This window comes from Triplophysa dalaica, chromosome 8 (assembly GCF_015846415.1).
Source record: "Triplophysa dalaica isolate WHDGS20190420 chromosome 8, ASM1584641v1, whole genome shotgun sequence".
Taxonomy (NCBI): domain Eukaryota; kingdom Metazoa; phylum Chordata; class Actinopteri; order Cypriniformes; family Nemacheilidae; genus Triplophysa; species Triplophysa dalaica.
The window spans coordinates 18,339,997-18,364,229 of NC_079549.1; the positions used below are offsets into that span (position 1 = coordinate 18,339,997).

At 37.9% G+C, this 24,233-nt stretch overlaps 1 protein-coding gene across 1 annotated transcript in view; it reads left to right on the forward strand.

The window, feature by feature from the left end:
• The window catches only part of lrp1bb (low density lipoprotein receptor-related protein 1Bb), a 242,854-nt gene that overhangs the window by 196,530 nt on the left and 22,091 nt on the right, over positions 1 to 24,233 (forward strand). The window contains exons 51-71 of the mRNA XM_056754675.1: positions 319 to 447; positions 755 to 877; positions 1,545 to 1,685; positions 2,076 to 2,263; positions 4,506 to 4,689; positions 5,208 to 5,293; positions 7,866 to 7,988; positions 10,477 to 10,658; positions 10,871 to 11,070; positions 11,233 to 11,421; positions 11,503 to 11,651; positions 11,758 to 11,851; positions 13,002 to 13,118; positions 13,667 to 13,786; positions 15,035 to 15,154; positions 18,462 to 18,578; positions 19,296 to 19,402; positions 20,852 to 20,984; positions 21,745 to 21,851; positions 22,833 to 22,965; positions 24,098 to 24,220. Of these exons, the coding sequence (XP_056610653.1) occupies positions 319 to 447; positions 755 to 877; positions 1,545 to 1,685; positions 2,076 to 2,263; positions 4,506 to 4,689; positions 5,208 to 5,293; positions 7,866 to 7,988; positions 10,477 to 10,658; positions 10,871 to 11,070; positions 11,233 to 11,421; positions 11,503 to 11,651; positions 11,758 to 11,851; positions 13,002 to 13,118; positions 13,667 to 13,786; positions 15,035 to 15,154; positions 18,462 to 18,578; positions 19,296 to 19,402; positions 20,852 to 20,984; positions 21,745 to 21,851; positions 22,833 to 22,965; positions 24,098 to 24,220 (2,865 nt within the window). The remainder of the gene's footprint in view (positions 1 to 318; positions 448 to 754; positions 878 to 1,544; positions 1,686 to 2,075; positions 2,264 to 4,505; positions 4,690 to 5,207; positions 5,294 to 7,865; positions 7,989 to 10,476; positions 10,659 to 10,870; positions 11,071 to 11,232; positions 11,422 to 11,502; positions 11,652 to 11,757; positions 11,852 to 13,001; positions 13,119 to 13,666; positions 13,787 to 15,034; positions 15,155 to 18,461; positions 18,579 to 19,295; positions 19,403 to 20,851; positions 20,985 to 21,744; positions 21,852 to 22,832; positions 22,966 to 24,097; positions 24,221 to 24,233) is intronic.

The following is a 24,233-nucleotide window of genomic DNA, read 5'->3' on the forward strand; positions in this document are numbered from 1 at the left end:
ACCCAATTATAAAAGTGCAATCATGTTGTGATATATAAATTGGTGGTAAATATTTGTTTAATTGGATTGTAATGAAACGTCAGCGGGATATTAATGATATTGCCATGTTTATAATAACGGCAAGTGCAATTAAATAAAAAATATTTCCAGAAGTTGATCCACGCCACGGCAGAATTCTAAATGTGCTCTGCTGTATGAATTTCTGCTTTACTGTGCACTCGTTACAGGTCCAACTAAGCAATGAGTTAGTGTCTATCATTTATAATTACTAGCCCCGGGCAACAATTAATGTTGCATAACTAACATCATTTTGTCCAGGCTCGGTGACCTGCGCTCCAGGGTTATTCAGTTGTCCAGGGTCGTACGCCTGCGTTCCAAAACGCTGGTTGTGTGACGGGGAAAGAGACTGCCCTGATGGCAGCGATGAGCTCGCGGCGGCCGGCTGCGGTAAATATTCTCATTGATCTGTTTAAAATGTCTTCTGCATGTCAATGTGCTATCGATGAACGTTCTCTTCAAGTGTTACTCTAGGAGACTTTTTGGGCATTCGTTATAATTGGCTATTTGATACGTGCTTAGGCCAGGATTTATGAGAAAGAACGAAAGAGCCCCTACAATTGTAATGTTTTTATGATGTGTTTGTAATGTGCCGGTAACCATAGAGATGGGTTTGACTGATATGTCTGCTACCCCAAGGTAAATAGATTCTTTCGAGTAATAAATTAAGCTCAAGGTCTTAATGTTTACCCCCCAGCTCCAAATAATACCTGCGACGAGAATTCATTCAGGTGTCTAAACAAAGGCTGCATTCCCAAGCGCTTCGTCTGTGACCATGACAACGACTGTGGAGATGGTTCAGATGAATCAGTTGAATGCGGTAAGCATCTTTGTCTCAAATATTTTATGAATTCCCACACTGTGAAATAAGAATAAAATTAATTAATTACATACTGTATTCAAAGACCAAACAGTTGCGTTAAAACTAAGTTATAACACGGTCGTATTTTAATATGTCACTTTAATAACTAGATTTTCCTATATGTTAAAATGTTGTTTGATTTCTGTTTGAGAATCCAGACCAGCATGAAACTGCAACATTGGCTTTATCCCCTTGCAAAGAACCAATACAAATTTTACATTAACGTAAACACAAGTATAAAAACTCATCATTTGCAGGCTGCTCTTGTCCATACAATGAATATGAATTACATGCTATTTTTGATAATGCTTTGAGAGCAGAACAAAACCTATTTACTGAAAAATCCTTCAATACCTTTCATCTTGTGGTACCTTTATAGCACTTTTTGACCTTTTTGGAGCTTAACAGCCAAAATTGTCATTCTTTTGATAATGACTAGCCTGAACAGTTCTGCTAAAATCACAGAACCTTTGTGTCCTGTAGGGGAAAGAGAAATCCTGGAGGTAAATACTGTAAGCGATAATGTCTTTTCTTATTTATGGCTGAACTAACCCCTTCAGGGTCTCAGGGGCTGCCTGGGTAGGATAGTGTGCTGTTACGCTTACATTGCCCACTTTTCATGCAGTGTACCGCTCATGTGGGCCGGATGAGTTCCGCTGCGCTGATGGCCGATGCCTGCTCAGTGCCCAGTGGGAGTGCGACGGTTACCCAGACTGCCCTGACCGCTCGGATGAGCTGCCTCTCAACCTCAAATGCCTCGCTGCCGGTAATGACCCTGTAAAACTCTACCTGAAATATGTTTGACATGATGGATGTGGGCCTTTACTGAACATCTGAGAATACAAGTGGCCAAGGAACATCACGGATAAAAGCAGTGGGCTGAAGTGGATAACTTTGACCTGCGGGGATGGCGGGTATTTTTTGAGCTGAGCATACCGAGAATTTATGAAAAAGCTTTGCACTTACCCCCGGTGACAGAAAGCTTTAAATAACACTTGGCTTGAATTCAGCTTTTATGCCTTTTAGCTTCGAGGAGTCCAATCAAATTCCTGTTTTTCCAAAAGCGTTTCTACGTTTTCAATTTGTACAAGTCTTGGTTGTTTTTCTTTGCATTTCATCTTTAATTTCTTTTGCGCTTCTCTTCTTTTTATTTTAGAGAGCTTGTGCAATAGTTCATTTTTCATGTGCTCAAATGGCCGCTGTATAGCAGAGAAGGCTTTGTGTGACCTGAAAGATGATTGTGGAGATCGCTCGGATGAGAAAAACTGTAACGTCAATGAATGTCTGAACCGCCGTGTCAGTGGCTGTACGCAGGACTGTCAAGATTTACCAGTGGGATACAAGGTTAGTCAATAATTGCTTAATGTAATGTTTCAACATGATGTCAGAAATATACAATGGGCCTTTAAAATCACGAGATTGAAAATCTGGGCTTCAGGATTCGATTTTGAACTGGAAACGTTTATTCAAAGAAACTCATATATAACTCACTATAACTCATTCATAAAGTGAATAAGAGATGAAAGATTTTGCAGGTCACGAATAAAAGGAGCAACACTGCTACGTTGTGTACAATAGGTCAGATTCTATAACACACACAATTTGTTTTTTTGTCATGCTTGGCGTATACTCGTAAACCTTTGGAGTTAAAATTGTGTAAGGTTATATCAAAGATGTGCCAAAGTTTGAAGTTGTTTGAAATGTTATTATAAATCTGCCCTTCATGATGTCCTTGCGTTATTTATTACACATTGTCTACAGACATGCAAAATCAGTTCAGTAGCTGTGATTCGCTTCAATTTAAATATGTGCTTCTTGTGTCTCTCAAGACCAAAATCTGCATCAGAAGTGACTTTTAAATAAATTGCCATGAGCAAGCTGTTTACATTATATGCTAGAACAACATTCACAAGAATATATGTCTTCCATAACATCTGTTTTAACATGAACATTCTGTATTTTTACACTGCTAATCTCGCAGTGGGCAGGTGTTAAGGCTTGTTTATTTCCTTATCTGAAATTCCAGATGTGGATTTTTTTACATCTGTGTCGCTTCTTTCATGTGACTCCAGCTTTTAACTTGAATGTAACTGTGATGAATTGATTTACAGTGTTTATATTACCGACATCCACAACCAAAGAACAAAGTGAAAAGTTGGGGAACAATTTGTCCCAGTTATGTTTCTTTGGTGCTCAATTGGAAAGCTTATGCCTTCGAGAGGTGTCTAGAGGCGATGCCTGATAGGGAAAATAATTTTAAATTCCTGCATGTAACAGACGTTTCTGCCTTTATGGTGTTATGTCCACGTGAACTGCGATGATCAGAGATGTTTGGATGAAGAGGGTGGCAGATTTTTAACCAGTACCGTATCTCCCCCTCAAAATCAATGAAAAGGCCACTTGAGGTCATCTTGCAAGGATCACATGTACGTGGAAGGCAGGAGGCAGATACTGTAGGTTATGATGCTTTGACCTTGTTTACCGTAGTATTAAAGAAGGATCAACGGGAGGCCCTTAAGGTTACAGACTGAGCAAAGTGCAGGACCGATTCTGGATGTAATACAAATACCATCTGAGCGAGAACTTTAAGACCTCAATGCAAAAGTTAGTTTTTCGTTCTTGGGGCCATTAGAACTTTTAAACAGTAAATGTTGTTCTAAACCGTAATCATCATCTTTTTATGATGAAATTGAAAGACAGGAGATGGTGTTAACCACTTGAAAATTACAAATAAATTAATAGGCCAATTTTTGTGTACAATTACTTACTTATTGTAATCCATTATGTTTTCTTAAAAGTTTGCAAAGTTTTATTCTGTCATCATTTACTCACCCTCTTGTCTTTTCAAACCTATCTGACTTTCTTCCGCAAAACACAACAAGCTGTTTTAAAAAAAGTCTGTAACCGAACAACAGCAGCACCCATTCACTTCTTTTGTATGGACACAAAACCAATGCAAGTGAATGGGTGCCAGTTTGCAACATTCTTTAAACTATCTTCTTTTGTGTTCTGCGGAAGAAAGAAAGTCATACACGTTTAAAAATGACCTGAGGGTAAGTAAATAATGACAGAATTTTCATTTTCGGTGAACAAATGGGATGCTTTTTGGTAACACTTTACAATTAGGTGCTATTTGTTAACAATTAGTTAATGAATAAGCTAACACGATCTTACAATGATCAATTCTTCTACAGCATTTATTAATTTTAATTCATGTTAATTTCAACATTTACTAAAACATTTTTATAATCAAACGTTGAGTCGGTTAAGATTAGTCAATGCACCATGAACTAACATGAATAATTGTATTGATATTAACTAAAATTAACAAGGATTAATGAATGCTGAAAAACTAAATTGTTCATTTGTTAGCTATTGTTAGCTAATGCATTTACTACTGTTCACAAATAGAACCTTTTGTAAAGTGTTACCGACTTTTTCTTTAATATCACAAATAATGACACGAAAAAATCCTCTAAAATGAAGAATATTGCAATATTGTCTCAGCTGAAAGGTTTCTGTTTATTCATAGCAATATCTTGGTTTGTAATGAAAAAAATCTTTCATTTCTCACCAATGTGTCTAGTGTAAGTGCTGGCCAGGATTTCACCTGAAGAATGATGGCAAAACATGTGTCGACATTGATGAATGCTCCACCACTTTACCCTGCAGTCAGAACTGCATCAACACTTACGGTTCATATAAATGTCTGTGTGTGGACGGCTATGAAGCGCCCAGAAAAGACCACAACAGCTGCAAGTCTCTTTCAGGTAATGCTTCAGAGCAATAGCCTACTATTTACCCCATGCAGAGGACACCTTAGGCCATACTGGATAGTAGAGAGTATGTTACATTGTAAAGCTTTTTCAGTTGTTTACTACTAAAAGGATCACAGATGTGTCAACACCTCTGTTAGTTGCCATGGGACGGCTGCCTCACACCAAGGGTGTTACAGCTTGACTAGCTTTCTCATGTAGGCGTTGTTAACATGTCAATTGACCAGCTCAAATGACATCACATGTCAATCTTATGTTTGTTTTAATGCATTGTTGCTTTTAGTTCATATATAGATGGTTTCAACTGCGTCAATATTAGCTTTTTGTAGCGTACTCCTAAATTAAATGTACACATGCATATTTCTGTGCATATTTCCGATTTTTGAAATAATATCAAATACTATAAATTACCGCTGACGGGAACTTAAGTCTCTTGGCTTTTTAAAACAAGTAAGGTACTTGAGTATGTTTCATCAAAACAAAAGTCATAACCAATTTTGTTTGTCCTTCAGCTGAAGAGCCATTTCTAATACTAGCTGATCTTCACGAAATCAGAAAATTAAGTATCGATGGATCTAACTACACTCTTCTGAAACAGGTAAATATCTGTCTGCTGGTTTTCTAATAACAATCTCTCGTTTGTTTTTATTATCATATCACATTTTATTGAATTGTTGTACATGCAGTGATGTCTAGCTTGCCAAGATTGCTGAACTTCCACATAAAATTGTTACTAGACTTCAGAGACCAGATCATTAGAGTGCTAGCAAGCTGCTAGATTCGTAAAAACCTAATAGAGGACCAATTAAGAGATGTGGTGACATTGCTGTGATAACACCACTGTCTGTTGACTCCAAAGCCCTTAAAAACAAATTGAAGTCATTAGGTAATCTCTCAGCCTGGTGGATTCTTTAACATAAAATCGCGAGCATAGCATGTAATGTAAGTTTATCTTTTTCTTGCAATTCTGTTTCTGTGAATTTTTCCAAATATTTTATTTATAATATATTTATATTTAATATATTATTTTATTTTATATTGTATATGTTTATTTTTAATGAATAAAACAATTACATTTTATTAGATTTGTTTTGGTTAAGTGGTTTGTAGTTTTAGCTCTCATAGCCCCCTCATATATTATACGTTCTGATAGTCACATACATCTTCGTTTATTTCTATCTAACATTTTGTTTAAAATTGATCAGATATTCTGTAAAATAAATGCAAATATTTTGAATTGTGTCTAGAGTTACTGTCACCCAGTATTATTTTTACACTCTATCATTATATCTTTACAGTATTAGCACTGGCCACTATTCCCATAATTGTTAACTAAATCGATTTAAAAATTGTATCAAAATTTAAATCATTGGCGATATTTTGATTCAGATGTGAAAAGTGTTTTTCCTTTGCCTATTCGCAATCTTATGTTCCGCAACAAGTGCCACACCTATGACGCTACAGTATGAAAATCTCATTGAGATAATTTTTTTACTTTTGTCACTTCCTCTTATTGGTCTGCGGTGGCATGTTGAGTTTTCCTGTGCTGTTATCCACAGCTGGTGTCATTAGAGGCCTAGTCATTACCATCTAAATGATGATTCTTAGCGAAATGTGAGTTTCCTCAATTCTGCGCTCGTTACATTATTCATAGCAATTGAAACTGTCATCCAGGGGAACGTGTATAGGGCCCTCAGAACCCCCCCCCCCCCCTTATAGAGTACTCTCAACAGCAATCATTCAATTTCATTTATTCCGTTTTGTTTAATGAGAGTGAAGGGAGGAAATCTTTTGCACTTTAATACGAGTGGACCCTACGGCCCCTTCCTGCTGCCCACAGGTCTTTGTTGCCCTTGGCGTAGTGCAAAGCTATAATCTTGTGTACTATGCGTAATGCTGTCTAGCTGTTTTTCTAGTCCTCATGGAGTACCCATAATTAAAGCATTGCGAGTACTTTCAGTTAGAAGCAGAGATTATGGGCTAATGTACAGTTAGATGATCATTATCGCAAAATAAATCCAGCTTTATGTTGCCCTGTCTGACCCTGCAGAGGTTTGCTTTCAGATAATGACAGGCTGACTGTACATTATCCCACGTATATGAGTAACTTACTGAGTAAATAAATATATGAGGGTCAAATATATTGATTTATGTTGAAATGATTATCCTACAATATTTTAAAGCGTCCACTAAAAATAGTCCATTGCAACAGAAAACAATTGGCCTAAGATGTATACTGTATGTTTAGATTTTTATTATAAATATTAATAGTCAATTATTATTCTTATTATTAAAAAAGTACACATATTATTGCTAGGCTAATTGTTTTCTATGTTGTAATGAACTTTTTTTTCATTGTATACTGTATATTTTATTAGTATTAACTGCACTATAATTGTATACCATATGTTAAACATTTTACAGCAGTCTAAAGTCTAGCAATGTGACCAGTATAAATCTCCCTTCTGTTTTCTCCTCTGTCAAAAAAAACCTGTTAACTTGTTTTGGTCTTGGCCCTAAGATAAGGTTGGAGATTTTGGCTTCAAGACAAGGCTAAAGGTCTTTAAGCGTCTTGCTGAAGGCAAGTGCACAAGAGCGCTGATGATCTGATGGGGGCATCAGGATTGTTTTCATCCATCAAAGTGCTTGTTGCTGCATCTCAGCGCCTGTAGTGGGCAAGAGTGGGTTTTGGGTGATGGGGGGGTAGCGCGTGGTAGGTTGATTGACAGCGGGCTGACGTGAACATGACAGTAACGAATGTAGTCTCAGAATTCGCTCTGAAGGCTGTTTGAACTACTTCCCTGGATTCTGAAGCCAACCGCGGGCGTCCACCCGCACATTCCATCTCGTTCCAAAATCAATACGGTTAAAAGACATCAAAGGAAACTGATTCTCTGTACGTTTCATATCTGAGGTGCATCTGTGCCAGATGCTGTCAGGAGATAAGCGTATGTAAAGTGGGTAATTAAGCCCTCCAGCTAATTGAATAGACCAACAAGACGTAACATCTCATTCTTTTTTGTTTCTGCATAGTTTATCTATGATCTGTGTCTGCTTTCTTTACACAACTAATACATCACCCTGATTGCTCTGAAAGACACTTTGCGTCCATATCGCGTTGAGAAGTGTGCGACTTCATTTGCTTCTGTGTTGTTTCCTTTCTCCTCCAGGGTCTTAACAACATCATCAGTTTAGATTTCGACTACAAGAAGGAGTTCATCTACTGGATTGACTCCAGCAGACCCAGTGGCCGGAGGATAAACAGAATTCGCCTGAACGGAAGTGACCTTAAGGTGCTGCAAGTTTCTCATTTGTTACAATCAAGCGATCTAGACAAATAACAGTGTTAAAGTGGCCGAAACTCGGACAGTTTCTGCATATCTCATGTTAATCAAACTACTTACAAAATAGTATTGTAGCCTTCAAATATCCGTAGTGTCTAATGTCTGATGATTTATTTGATCTCATTTATAAAAGACAGATACAGCTGTACGATTATTTCCTAAAACACACGACATGTTCGGGGGGTGAGGGCGGAACTAAAGCATGTGTGCACCCATTGCCAACAAAACATAGATGTATGACTCAGTTTCACCTACCACATGTAGTTCTGGCATCTTTTAGTACTGGGTCTGCTCCATCTTTCAGTTTCAAATGATCTCCAAATCCAGCATTATATCCACCGATTGTATAACATCTATCACCGAAATACTGTGAACAAACACACCTCAACTTCTCTCTATTGCAAGAGTAACAAGCTGCAGGCCAACAGTGAAGCCAATCTTGATGGTAAGCGGGTCTTCCTATCACTCGTCGGTTGATGCGTGGGTAGGCCTTGCCATGGGCTTGCTTTTCAGGGAGAATTGAATTGAATTTCTTACGTAACGTTTTTTCATGTTCGGCAAAAACATTACGTAAACCTATACAAACCTATGGGGGGAGTGTATTGACCACAGAAATACAACATAATACTTTACGTCCAACTCGTTTTTTAGACAAGTTGACCATGTCAAGCATGAGAAGACAGCACGTTTAACATTATAAAGAAGTCAGAATGCATGAAACACCGTTGCACGTCCCCTTTAATATCAGCGAGGTGTGATATGTGAATGTTAGACGACGTGTTATATAGATGTTATATCTATACAGCCAAAGATTTAAAGGCTCATTTTAGCATCGTTTGAGGGACTCATTAAGGTCACATGGTTAAGGCTCAGACACACATCTCAGCGGCGTACCTGCTGAGCAACACTTTTCCCCATCTCATTAGCTTCATTGCAGGGGCCAAGAGCATCATTTGGCTTCATTACACAGTGTTGCCCCCTCCTGATTTATCACCCCTGCTCAGCACTAGCTAAAGCCATTTGAAATTCATTAGGATTTTTGGATGTAATCTTTAGAACATTGGAAATAGAGACAATGCAGACTGGTGCAATATGTTTAGCTTGGGTACGAGACCTTTACCCATCATTAGCCGGAGATGTAATGATACGATCACCATGTTGCACAGAACAACAGCTTAATTGATCAGTTGATGTGGTGATTTTATTAATAAATTACTTAATGTGATGACACAGTAGTGTTTTTTCTTTTAAAATGCTAGGAAGAAATACAAACTTTTATCCATTGTGATAGCCACGTAATCTTTCGTTTGTTGGTTAAAATTGAAATTACTATTATTACAGATGCTTATGTTGGAAGTGACAATGCACCATCGGTAACATTGTAATATAATGAATAATTTTCAACTTTCAGACTACCTGTATGCTAGAGCAGGTCACTGTGCCTTAGGCAGGGCCTTTGGTTTGGTTCAATAAGGGACGTTTGTCAAAAATAGATAATAAACCAAGTCTGTTATATGCTGTATTATTTGTGAATTGGTATGCTGAAACTGTCAATAACTGAGGAATTGTTTGGGGAAGCGTATGCTATGTGAATACCAAAATGTAAATTAGCAGCAATCATTTCAAACGCATGACATACACAAGTCCTTGAATAATGTTGAAATATTTTAGCAACTATTCACATGTGAAATCGCCACTCAGAGTATCTGATATGATTTTTAATGCCTCACATGCATTTAGTGATGCTATATTCAAATGTTGACATTTTAAATGAGATGGCCATTTCCACACAAGGCAATCCTTCAAATCAGTGCCAGACGACATCACTGGAAAACCAGAAGCTCTTTCTTTCCCACTCAGAATATTAATGCTTCCTCTCATCCTGTCATCTGGAGGCACCATTCTGATTGGGAACATGTTTCTCAATCATTGACATTTCAGAGGATATTTCGAGCTCAGCTCAGCTGAAATTACTGCTGAAGGGACGATCTTGTCAACTGGCACGGCTACGCATACCCACTCAGATGATGATAGAGTAGATCTCAAAGCGTATCAGGACTTGTAAAGGCAGTTTGGAAAAATCTTTGCTGCAAATTTTGTTTTCTTTATGTTTATAGTATGCATTCTGTAATGTTTGCATCAGGCAGAACCTCGAGCAGAGACAGAATGACTTATTTAAACAGATTCATTCAGTTCTACCATCTTTGCGTTGGCATTCCTACTAAAACCAAACAGCTTAAAGGGACTGATTTTTTTTGTCAGCTATGGATCAGCTAGACCATCTTCAAACGACTAAACCAATTTTTCAGGTGTTCGATTTCCTGTCACATAGTAATTTTTCCAAATTTTCTATACACCATCTCTCTCCTAATCCTGCATGCCCATTGTTATATCATTCTGATGGACAGATTCCAATAACGTTCGTTTCTTTTAACAGGTTGTTCACCGAACGGCTGTACCCAGTGTGCTGGCTGTGGACTGGATTGGGAAGAACTTGTACTGGTGCGATGTGGAAAAAAAGACTCTGGAGGTATCAAAATCCAACGGTTTATACCCCACCGTTTTAGTGAGCTCTGGTCTGAAGAACCCTACAGATCTGGCCCTGGATGCTCAAACCGGGTACGTTTCCAACAGATGCTTCCTTTCAAATTAGCACAATGTCCTTTGTACTCTCAACCCTCGGTCCTGGGAGACTTGACTTTGTCAAGTAAAAGAATGAACAGATTCACCAGATCAATGGGAATGTCTAATCTCCACTTAAAACAACTGTGACAAGGACATCTCGGGTTGTGTGAAGTTCCTAAATGAGGTTTTTATTCTCTTTCTCCCAGGTATGTGTTTTGGATCGACTGCTGTGAAAATCCTCATGTCGGACGAGTTGGCATGGATGGTCAAGGCCACACAGTTATTGTGAACAAGGAGATCTACAGCCCCTCAGCTTTAACTATTGACTACACAAACAAGAGAATCTACTGGGCAGATGATAATCACATCTTTTTTGCCGACATGGACGGGTCACAGAGGCATCGGGGTATGAAATGAGACGTGCTTTCATTCCTTTTGTCTTTTCACATATGAGCAAAGATAAACATAAAGGATCTTCATAGTTCTTATTAAAGCCTGAAGGCCTCAGAATACTGACTTTGAAAACACAACTTTAATGATATTGCTGGTTTGATGCTCTCTGCTGCAGTTCCTCATGACCACATCCAGGGCGTGATGGGGCTCACGCTGTTCGAGGACTTCATTTACTGGACTGACGGAAAGTCCAAATCTCTCCGCCGCGCTCATAAGACTACAGGTGCTAATGCGGTCGAGCTCCTAAATTCATGGCAGGCCATCAAGTCCATCATAGTGTACCACCCTCTTCGCCAGCCTGAAGGTACAAATGTTTTTTATTAAATATTATATTCTTTAAATATGCACCCAACATGAATGATTCATTTCAACCCCCATTTCACAGTCCCCAAGCATCAGTGTCAGGTGGCCAATGGTGGCTGTAGCCATTTGTGCTTACTGTCTCCTGGTGGAGGTCATAAATGTGCCTGCCCAACAAACTTTTACCTGGCGTCCGATAACAAGACCTGCCTGTCCAACTGCACAGCAAGCCAGGTCTGTTAACCCAAATGATGATTGCATGCTATTAGTAGAAACAAAAAGGCAGGTTGTTTTGGGCACAATTGATTGACCTTTTTCGACATGGTGGATGTTTGTGCAGTTTCGCTGCGGAACAGATGAGTGCATCCCATTCTGGTGGAAATGCGATACGGTGGACGACTGCGGCGATGGGTCCGATGAGCCTGCAGACTGTCGTAAGTGCTTCGGTTTTAACGATGCCCAATGAGACTGCCTGCAGTTTCATATTCAGTTTATCGTCATGTTTTGTTATGAATTGGGCTGGAAAATATTGCGTCCTTTCGATGAGGTATAATATTTTTCTCTATTTTTGTGTTTTATTAAGAATTTAATACAAATGTATTTAAAGATGCAGTCCATGACTTTTGCCTTATCTTTGTTTAATCTCTGCCATAAATATACAACTTACTTTTACGTTTTTTTTTTATTATTTTATGTTGTTATGTTAAGCTAGGTTAGGCTAGGTTAGGTTAGGTTTGGTTAGGTTTGGTTAAGTTTTGGTTAGGTTTTGGTTAGGTTATTATGTTATGTTTTGTTTTGTTTTATTTTACTAACCATTAAAAGTTTTTCTGAGTGCAGCTATAAAAAAAGACAAGTCTGATAAAATTGATACACTTTAAATAATAAAAAGAAAGAAGAACAATATTCATTTTAATGTAAACACATCCACAAAACAATGTATTAACAATGTATCATTAACATTTAAATACTTTACACAATACTTTATGTTGTAACATTTTGATACATAAAAATTGCCATGCATGTACTTCTGTGAAGCAAAATTATCTCAAAACTATTTTAAAGACGGCCTTTAGAAAAATAAATTGCTTGTTTAAAAGTGCATTCATTTATTATTTTATTTTCACATCGTTGCTTTACATCGCCAGTGAAATCACTGCAGATGTCTTCAATATTCTCCATTTTCAGCCTGCCAATGGTGTCATATATGAAAATAAACAAGGTTACAGCCACAGACTAGACTGACCTGTAAGTTATAAAGAACGAACTTTTGTACTTTTATTTATATTTCCCACCGGGCTTGTTTTTACATCTCTTTGTAGCATGGTGATTCACACACGACCGGCTTGCCAGGAACAAACCTAAAATGACAGGCTGCCGATAGCTGTTGTTAATAGGTGGAACCTCTTTTGTTCAATAAAGGGCAGGGGCCATTAAATATCGCACAAGTGCTTTTAGAGAAATAATGGAACGTGGGTTGACTCGCCCATTTTGGGAGACCTCACGCATCTCGGGTTTAAAAACGCACACCTATGCGCAAATTGCTTTGAATCCTCAGGAGTTCACTGTTAATCATTGTTTTTGCAGCGGAATTCAAATGCCAGCCTGGGCGTTTTCAGTGCGGCACTGGCCTCTGCGCTTTGCCTCCCTTCATTTGTGACGGGGAAAATGACTGTGGGGACAACTCAGACGAAGCCAACTGCGGTGAGCGGAATAATACATAAGAGAGCAGCTTTTAAATGCCATGTTCTTATCGACAGATCCGGTGCTTTATTTTCTCTGTGTGAGGCTGCGTGAGGCCTTGTAGAGTGCGGCGCCTGTGAAGTATGCAGCATGCAGTCAAGAAAATCTGACTGGAATTTTCATCGGCCGCAAATCTTTTTTAGCACAGCTGTCTCTGAATGTTCAATTATACGGACTCTTGCAGCTATCAAACGATCGATATCCACTTTTAGAAGAGTACAGGGTGTTTTGTCATTTAACGATTCTAATCGGGATGTTTTGGACCAACACAGATTTAAGATTTTAAATGTTTAGCACTTTTAAAGTAAATAATATGGTTTGTGCCATCATCTTTCCGATCTTTCCTTTTATGAGCTACATTGCGACTGTGTCCTGGAAACACGCATATTGACTGGATGCATAACTTGTATGCACTTCAGATAAACTTGTCGCTGATGATGTCGATGATGTTCTCTCACGAAAGCACACTGTCTCATGGCTTTACTTACAATCTCTCCCCTCATTTGCAGATACATACATATGTCTTTCGGGCCAATTCAAGTGCACCAGAAAGCAGAAGTGCATACCATTAAATCTCCGCTGCAATGGGCAGGACGACTGCGGGGATAGTGAAGATGAGACGGACTGCCGTAAGAAACTCCTTGACACTTTTTGCTACCTCCATTAAACACTGGCAATGATAGATATTCTTTTAAGCTAAAGGTTGGTCAGATTTGGCGTTTCCCCTGTGAATTTAATGATCCAGACTGACAGATCTCAGATGTGGCTTCAATCACAACATGGTAGCTGGTTTGGGAGCTAAAAAAAGGCCAGGTGCTTATAAGGGGAAAGAGGCACTAAGGAATGGTAGTACTACTTGACAGCAAGAAATAAAGCCAGATGGACTGGAAAAGAGTGTGTTTTTAAACTTTGTGGAGTAAAAAACTCTATAAATATTAACTCAATAGACACAAAAGTTGTTGGTGCATAGTTGGAGTAGCATGTACACTTTTGCAAAATAGCCGCTATGAAAGGTTCTTCACAGCAATCCCCAAGAAGAACCATTGCTGGTTCCTTAAAGAACCATTTACTCAAAGGTACTTACAAGTACCACATCTTCACTTTTTTATAATCTAAATAAATTTTTCCCCTTTTTTGGAACATAGGGGTTCTTCGGATATTAACGGTTCCCCTGTTAGCTGTCGGATACCTTTTTGAGCCTTCACATAAAAACGCACGTTGGAACTAAAATGGCGATAACTCGTGAATTCTTTGGAAAACAGACTTACGGTTGGTCTTGTTTGAAAAAAGAAAAGTAGTTGATTATAAAAATCACACACACAAAACAATTAAATGTATGTTGTTAGGTTTATTGTAAAAAGTAAATAAAAAAGTTTGTTTTTCTTTGATTTAAAAATACATTAAAAAAATACGGGTCGCAAAAGGATAACAAAAATTCTAACCACACTCTTTATAAAAAATAATCAATTACTCTCCCTCCTTAAATTATAAAAAAAAAACTCAAAGAAATCTGTATTCTAGAGTCTTAGACCTTTCCAATGATATATAGTTTGTCATGATTCGATTAGAAATGACATTCACAATATTGACGCAAACTTAAAAGGCTACCCCTTCGGTCAAAACTGTTTATTTATGGCAGTGTGAAGCACGTTTATTTAAAAGTTGCAAACCATTGGAAATCCTTCTTGTACACATACGACCTGTCATCATTTCACAGATAGTAATTGCAGAAGACTTCTACTAGGAAGTGAGGCTACACGGAACATTTTATGCTTCATGGCACATATGCGTGACCTTCACAAATGCAAGGAATCTTGTGAAATCACTTTTGATGGCATTGTAAATATCCTGTATTTCCTTTAATCTGTATGTTCCAGCTGAAAGCACATGTTCTCCAGACCAGTTCCAGTGCAAGACCACCATGCATTGCATCTCCAAGCTCTGGGTATGCGATGAGGACCCTGACTGTGCTGACGGCTCGGACGAGGCCAATTGCGGTGAGCCGCAGTTATTATTCACAAATCAGAGCCTCCATCATCCACACGTACGGGCCCATCTGAAAGTCTGATTGGGGCTAATGTCAATTCTGTATGCTCGTAGAGTCTTCTCTCTCTCTCTGATGGAGTGAGGCCAACTTTAATCATGAACCACTCGGCTTTTATTAGCTGTGGCTTGTAACAATTCCCCTGGGCCTGTTTTGTTGCCTTGAATGCCTGATTTAGTTTGACAGTGGCACATCAGCGACGGCCTCACATATTGCGTTCTTCCCCGGGTATGTGTTTTCCAGACATTTAGAATGCTGATGGACCAACAAAACCGTTCCTGAAGCTGTGCTGGACAGATTTTGCTATGGATAATTTTATAGAGAAACTTTATATTGGAACAGTGAGCTTGCGTACTTGGTGTCATTAGAAGAAACGTTCAGTTGTTTTGTTTTGTATTGTATAAATGTAGATTACACAATTGTGATGTTTGGCTATTTTAACTTGTTTAATGTTTGGTGAGATGTGTAGTGCAGTTGGCTTCTAACTGTGTATTCACAACTCCAGCGAGCGATGTCATTCATTTCAATGGAGAGCCGGCGACTTCCGGCGACATAAGCGACAGTGACCTTTGGCGACAGGAAGTGGGCGTGTCTAGCTCTCATAGCAAGAGACTAGCAACACCTAGCGACAGAGTCAGAGTGTGAAAGCACAGTAAGGCATAAATAGCATATGTCATAAATACAGTCGCAGTCCTCATTCAAACAGTTGAGTTTGGATTTAAAATGAACAATGTAATGACTAATGAGCATAAAATACTGTTCTATTTTTATTTAGAATAAAATTGTTGCTACTCCTCAAATGCCTATGATGCCTTAAGGCAAAAGTATAGTCTGGCCGTAATTTTCGTCATCAGGAAAGTCCTCGGTCGTCCGCACACACACGGGACGCGTACAAGAGCGCATGCGCAATTTTATTTGAATCAGCAGAGTCCACTCGGTGACATACTGCGCTTGTGTCGAACTCATCTATCTGCCCTTAAGTTTGCTCCAGAAGCTGTGCGGACGCTTTTGTGCCCGAGACGGACACGGATGCGGAAAGTATAGTATACGTGGTGCTTAAAAATACTGCTTGTGTAGGCAGCATACTAGATTTTGGAATATACTTTATGATACCTATGAATAATAATTAATTAATTAATTAGTAGCTACAAAAACAACAATAATAATAACAAAAGGATAATAATAATTGATTATAATAATAATTACAAAATAATTATTATTATTCATATTAATACTGTTTTATGTAATTATATAAATAATATTTATAGTAATAATTAATAATTAAATTTGCCATGTATAAACTCTCAGTGGTGTATTTTATATAAAACACCATCACACATTCTAGCAAAGATGATGAGCCTGTCGCTCTAATATCAATTGATGTACTGTAAGAAATGAAATCAATACCTTGTCTGTTGGAAACAAATTACATTCTGTCCGAATTTGATTGGGAAAATTGGTTTGATTTGTCTTGGCTGGACATATCTGATGTTTTTTATGGATCGTCTATAACCTGAGGATTAGCAAAAAGAAAAAAACACATCTAAATGAGTGACACGTCAGAGGAGCATTGAGGGTTAACTCTGTAATTGAGGTGTGTTGGGCTCCTTGGGTGTCTCTATTGATTTTTTTCCACATGTGACACACTTTATCTGCATCGGCCTGAAGGTAATTGTAGATCTTTATCTTTGCATTTGATGTGAAATAGTGTTATTATTATAAAGTAAAAGACTGAACATATTGATATCCTAAAATATAGGTTGAAAATACTTCCTTAATGGGATTGGATAGCTTAACCAGTAGAATCAATTTATAGAATATATCTTTACATTATTATATAGTTTTAAACAAATAGTTAATTAGTATGTTATTATTCATAGTATCAAGTATTACGTTTTTTATATAGTGGATTCAATGTTGTGACATACATTAGTGTCTGTTAAAGGAAATGATATTTGTATCTCTTGATTAGCCTTCTATATTAAAAGTCTTATACCTATTAGATTATATTCAAGTAGAATCTGTCAGGAGACATTCTACAAAAGTATTTTTTAGAGTGACTTGCTGAAGCCAATGATCTAAAGCTTTCAGTTCCTCCTCACTGCAGAATGCGAGATTCTGGGGCAGAGGTTGGATCCAGATCCAGTCTCCTCCCACTACATTTTGGTTAGTCGCAGCTGAATCCAGTCTCCTCACACTGCATTTGATTGGTCAACAGATTCCTGCGGCAGTTTTGTCACAACGGCTTCATAATTGTGTCGTTTGTCTATCAGTTTCACATTAGGTCGTAACTAACGTTTTTCTTTTGTTTTAAAAACAGACTATCTTTTATTAACACATTCGATTTAAGACAAGGGTTTGGATAAGGGTTAACATATATTTATCTGTGATCATCACTTGCATTACAATCTTACTTGACTACATTATTAATCAAACGTCAGCGACATTTGCAGTTTTGTTATTCCCAGATAACCTCTCAAAACTAATAACACATGGTTAGTTTTTTTGCACAAATGAAATATAAATATATATTTTAATATCATATATGAAATTATATTTATAAATGATTAAACCAAATTGCCTGTTCGTGACATTTGAACGTTGTTTCTTACCTTAAAACCAAAAGTAAACAACTTTTCCTCGCGGAAGGCCTTCATTCTGTAAAAAATAAAATATCAAATCAAATATTTCAAATTTACTTTTCATATCCTGTTTTTTTCTCATGTGGCAAGTAGCCGTGTAATAAGCAGGATAATGTACAAGCAGCCGGCTGTTATAACAACCTGTACATTATCCCTTACATAAAACATTATTTTTGTTTATTGAGTATTAAGATGAGTTTGGCGATACCCAGCGCTGATCAAATCTGATCTTTTCGTCTGTTCAAAAGGAATGTATCTTTGTTCTAACACTTCAGAAAGTTCTCATATAATGTAACACTACAGCGACTCTTGAAAAGGAAAAATACATTCAAAAATGTTCATTGAGGGCGATTGTGCCCAGGTGACAAACTGTTTGATGTTAAGTGTCAAGTTTTCAGGTTATTGAGGAGGGAAGTTATCGGCAGCACAGTCATGTATCTCATCTTATGGTGCGTTAACTTCCCGAGTGCGGGCGTGTTTTGAACTTAGTGTCAGATCCGTGCCCGCGAACCCTGAGGAGACGATGATTACGTGTCGAAATGCGCTAGCGCCACATTAATATTCATGCCCTTTTGAAACCATTTTCATCTGTTTGTTTGTTTGTGTTTGATGAAAAAGATGAAAAGACCTGTGGACCTCATGAATTTCGGTGTGAGAATAACAACTGCATCCCGGACCACTGGAGATGTGACAGCCAGAATGACTGTGGAGACAACTCGGATGAGGAGCATTGTAGTGAGTTTCTCTCATCTCTCTCAGCACAATAAAGCTTTTTTCCCGACTTGCGTTTGTACTAAATTGTTTTAACTGTCAAGACACGTCGTGTGGGATTGTCGGAGGCCACTTTCCTAGACTGCTTGATGTTTTCTTGCTTTCTGTTTGTTAACCATATATCTGTTAATTTCTAATCTTCCCACAAGGAAAACAAGGAAAGTGGGTTTTAAGTTGTTTTTATAGCTTGCTGTGTCCTGTTGGAGCCTTTAAGTCGATAGTGTGGCATTTGGTTATGAATTTAAACCCGTTTACACGTGCTGTCTTGCCAATTGCATGACCGTTGTTGTCCACATTTTCCTCCATTATGTTGTTAAATCGTTGTTGAAACTAGAATTTTCTAACAGTCAACTTGTTCTCTGCCCACCCAGCATGCTTTTCAGGCCATTCCAGGCAGTGCTGTCTTTCATAAAAGCCCTTTAAGACATTTCGATAGCTGATTAGTTTGCAAAGAGCCACTCTTAAGATCTTGGCATACTTGCAAGAACCCCTAAAACAGATGGTCCAATGCCAGTTCATGCCCAAGTGCGGGACCTTTTTTTATCTTTTATGCTCTTTCTCTATATCTTCTTTCCTCCGCTATTGTTTACTTCAGCAGTTTTGACGCGAACATCTTCACAGGACACGGTCAGGATAGCTGAGAGGTTTTTGCTGTCTAATCATTCTCTCTCCTCTCTGCAGAGCCGGTGACCTGTAATCTCAAGGATTTCGCCTGCGCCAATGGGGAATGTATCTCAGCACGCTTCCGTTGTGATGGCGACTATGACTGTGTTGATAATTCAGATGAGGTCAGTACATACTGGATGTCATTTTAAAGGTCCAGTGTGTATTTTTTGGAGGATCTATTGACAGAAATGCAATATAACATACATAACTAGTGTTTAGAGATGTATAAAGACATTACATAATGAAGCGTTATGTTTTTATTACCTTAGAATGAGCAATTCCTATCTACATACATCTTAGGTCCCCTTACACGGACTTCGCCATGTTGTTTCTACAGTAGCCCTAAACGGACAAATTACTTTAGGCCGTGTTCACTTTTTTTTAAAGCTGCTATTATCTGTATTACATTATGATCCTATCCTAAAGCATGTTTCCAGAGCGCTTTTTTAAAATGCCAGCGCCAGCGTCTTTTTCCGCAGCTCAGAGCGTCTTTTGAGGTTCTGAAAAAAAAGCCCCACGTCAAGCACATTTTTCACAGCTAACCAATGACAGAGAACTGTTGTTTCCATAACAACATGCGAGGAACGTGATTGGTGGAGAAGGCTGAAGCTCTAAAGAATTTAATGCCGGCCGAAACGCCCATTGGAGCATTGTTTTGTACAAATGTTAGTTTAATTTTCACTTTCAATAACTTCTGACTGCATTTCTAGCCAGATATTAGAAGTGTGATTTTTTAATTTGTGATTGGTTATAGTAAAGATGCTCTCTGTTTATAATTCAAATAGACTTCCATTACGCTGCCTACGAAGCCTGTCGGCCTTCGTTCACAAATGCTATCTTTGAACATTGCCGGCTGCTATTTGTAACCACAACGCTGCGGAAGTTTTGAGTAAAAAAAATGAAGTCAAGTGTGAACACGGCCTTACAGAGCACTTTTGTAAATACGTTATCTCATTTGGCAAAGAAGTGAAAACGTGACGACATCTTAGCACTGTGTCAGCCACCATAGTGCTTCGAACGGGAGGGGTGGAGTGAGCCGTTGGTTGAAATTTGCAACCTCACCGCTAGATGCTGCTAAATTTCATACAAAGGACCTTTAAGAGAAGAGTCTCATCTGGTCAATTAATTCAAAGATGTGTCATCTATATCCTTCGACAGCATTTGTCTGTTATGTTTTTATGTATTTATTAGCAAGTCATGAATATACAGTGCACTGCATTTTCAATTTTGTTAACAAAGTTCAAACCTATTAAAGTTTGTTTACACTGAATGCACTCTTTATTGACACAATAGAACATTGAAAACAGTTCAATGGGAAAAGTGAAAATTATTGGTATAAAACTATAAGAATGAGTATGTTAGCAAAAATGCTCTATACATGCTAAGCGGTGGTGCTCATGCAAGAGACAGAAGTTTCATTTAAAACATACCATCTGGTTTCTCATATGCCGACTCTTTTTGCCCAATTATTTTTAAGTCTTTCACTGCGGTCTGTCAATAAAAAAATAGCAAAAAACCTGTTTTTCGAAAATGGGACGACACTGAACTGGACCTTATGTGTGTGTTTTCAGAAGGACTGCGAGACTCACTGTGCAGACGATCAGTTTCAGTGTCACAACAGTCTCTGCATCTCTCGGAAGTGGCTATGTGACGGGCAGGAAGACTGTAAAACAGGAGAAGATGAAAGAAATTGCCTTGGAACAGGTGCATCTTGAACACGACCCGGGGTCTTGACATGTTTTATGGATATTTTGAGCAGTTTGTTTTAAGTGTGTACATAATGAACACAGCTGCCTTACTCGGCACTCTGGTGATTTAATCCTTTGGTTAATTTTTAATTCAAGCTAAGAATTTATTTAGAAGCCTTAATATTTGATCAAGGATTGCATTTAGCTTTTTAAGCGAGATGGAGGTTTCACACTGGCCAGTGTAGCTGAAGTTATCTTATAAACTTATACATTTTTCACCATGCAACCATCATGTTTAAGTGTTTAAAGGGATAGCTCACTCCAAAATGATTCTGTCAATATTAACTCTCTCTTTTGTCATTTCAGAACACATAAAGTTTTTTGAAGAATGTTGTTAACCAAACAGTGCCGGCACCCATTCACTTGCATTGCTTTTGTCCCCATACAATAGAAGTGAAAAGGTGCCAGCGCTGTGCGGTTACCTACGTTCTTTAAATCTCAGTTTTTTCAATGAAAAGGGAGTATATGATGACTGAAGTTTCATGTTTGAGTGAACTAAAAATTTAATTCAAGAACTCATCTTAATTTAAAGGTTTAAATCATAGAGGCTATTAAAACAATTTTGTCCTCTCAATTTTGTCCTCACAAGACAGAGAACGAATGTAAAACTAGACCAATTACAAACTTTTTAGACCAGATATACAGAAAGATTTGTCTGAAAGAGCTTTCACGTGTTATCTCTTGTATTTATGTGTTTTATCCGGGTCTGTTTTTAGTTCTTCCCTCCTGCTCTCTGAATGAATATGTGTGTGCCAGTGGAGGTTGTGTGTCGGCCGCTCTCAGGTGTGATGGACATGACAACTGTCTGGACAGCTCTGATGAGGTCAGTTCTCCAGCAGGACCCTCTCACCTTACATCAACCACTTCACTCTCACATGTGCAGTGTGCAAGAAATCCTTTAGAGAGATAGATGTAGATACTGCATATTGGTTACAGATTTGAAGAAGAAATGCCAAAGCTTTCATAGCTTGTTGGAATATAACCGATTGCACCATGTAAAATGTGTTTCTGGGTAAAACAGGGTGTTTAATGCGGAGCAGGACCTGATCTTATACTGTTAGGAATGTTTTACATTATTGTAGTGATGGTGGAAAAACATATACCACTATATAAAAAGAACAGAGGTTGCTTGGCTGGAACTGTATGAGAATGATTTAAAGGGAAATTTCACCAGTTATGTAATTTAAAACCTGTATGTGACCAATTCTTCTGAAAAAAAAACAGAATACATTAAAACATAAAATAAATGGTTTTGTGTCCATACGATGGAAGTCAACTCACGGAGACTCATGTTGGTTGCTTACTAATGTTCTTTAAAAATCTTATTTTGTGTTCTGTAGAGAAACATCACTCATACAAGTTTGAAATGACACTAGGTGCATCAATGATTGAAGAGTTTCCTTTTTTGGGTGAACTTTCCCTTTAATTATCAAAGTTTTGCCAATTAAATTATAGCCTTGATATGATTCTGCTGAATGAATCATTACTTTAATCTAATAGTTCTGTTTCATCAAAGGTGAGGTGACTTGTTATAACATTTTTGTAGTACTAGATATCATGTGTGGGTGTCTGTAGAAGTCTTGTATACGATTATTTTTGCATCACGTGTGCCATGAATATCAATGACACACAACAAATACAATATATTGCATCAGAGGAACACCGCATCGAAAACATTAACTTTGCAAAAAGGAGTCTTGTGTACCAGACTTGTGTTGAAATCCATGGGAACACAGATGTGTATCGCACTTCACTTTCTCTTCAGAGTGGGTATGAGAGATTTTTCTTCTTGTTCTTACACCAGATGGACTGTGTCAAGGAGTGCACAGAAGATGAGTTTCTGTGCAAAAACCACGCCCACTGCATCCCTAAACGCTGGCGCTGCGATGATATCTTTGACTGTGTAGACCACAGCGATGAGGAGAACTGTGGTCATGGTATGAAGACATTTTCTAACTCGATGGTTTCTGAACAGGCGGGCCATGGCCTACAAGGGGGCCCCATCTTAACTCTAAGTGGGCCTCAAGATGACTATAATTTGACAAAATAATTATAAAATACATTAAAAAAACCCTGTTCTAACTCATTATTTTTCCAGCGAAGTTCAAGCACTAAATCATGACATTGATCTAGAACAGTGGTTCTCAAATGGGGGTACGCGTACCCCCGGGGGTACTTTGGGGTACTCCAGTGGGTTCGTGAGAGAAACTGACATTTAGGGATAATTAATGAAAATCAATAAATTATAATAATATTATTTTTATATGAAATTATGACTACACAAAGATGCATATTTTTTAAATAAATTTAGATAAAATAACTGTTTGACTCTCATTTCACTGTATTTTAAAGTAAAATGTTGTTGTCTGGTCACGGGGTACTTGGCTTGAAAAAAATCATAAAAAGGGGTACTTAAGCCAAAAAAGTTTGAGAACCAATGATCTAGAACAAATTCAAGTGAGCTTTAAAAAAACGAACAAATATTTTATTTTAAATATATATATTTTTTTTTAATAAATATTATATTCATAATTTGTATGTATAAAAGTGGAAAAACATCATGAGTTGAAAAAAGTTATTACATGTATAAATAATCTAACGTATACACACCACATTTTGATTTCAGAATCACAGGACCATTACCAAACGATTCTTACAACATTTTACAGGTGGTGCAAACAGCTTTGGCAACTTAAAGTAGTTCATTTGTAAATTGCAATTAAGGATTCCACATTACGCATTTTCAATGAACAGAATTATTAATAGTTCATTTAAAATTCCAATTATGAGTTTTTGTGCATCACTGCATTATTTAGTGACTTTCGATGAGTTGAGCGAATCGATTTTTCCAAACCACCAGCTGCGGGAAACGCATGCATGCTTCCTTCAAAATCATCCAGATTCAGGATGTTACACAAAATCCGATTTAGACTTTCTAGTCTTTTTTCTATTAGTACTTGAACACGCTCAGTGTCCTGGTTATCATACAGTATGCATGCTTCTGTTTACTTTACACCTTAATTACAAATATTCACCTATCACAGTTTGACGTCAAACCTGTTTGTACAGATGCTTTCTTCTGTCGTCCTGATGAGTACATCTGTAACAACACCTTGTGTAAGCTTCACGTGTGGGTGTGTGACGGAGAAGATGACTGCGGAGATAACTCGGATGAAGACCCGGAGATGTGCGGTAATCCATCCAT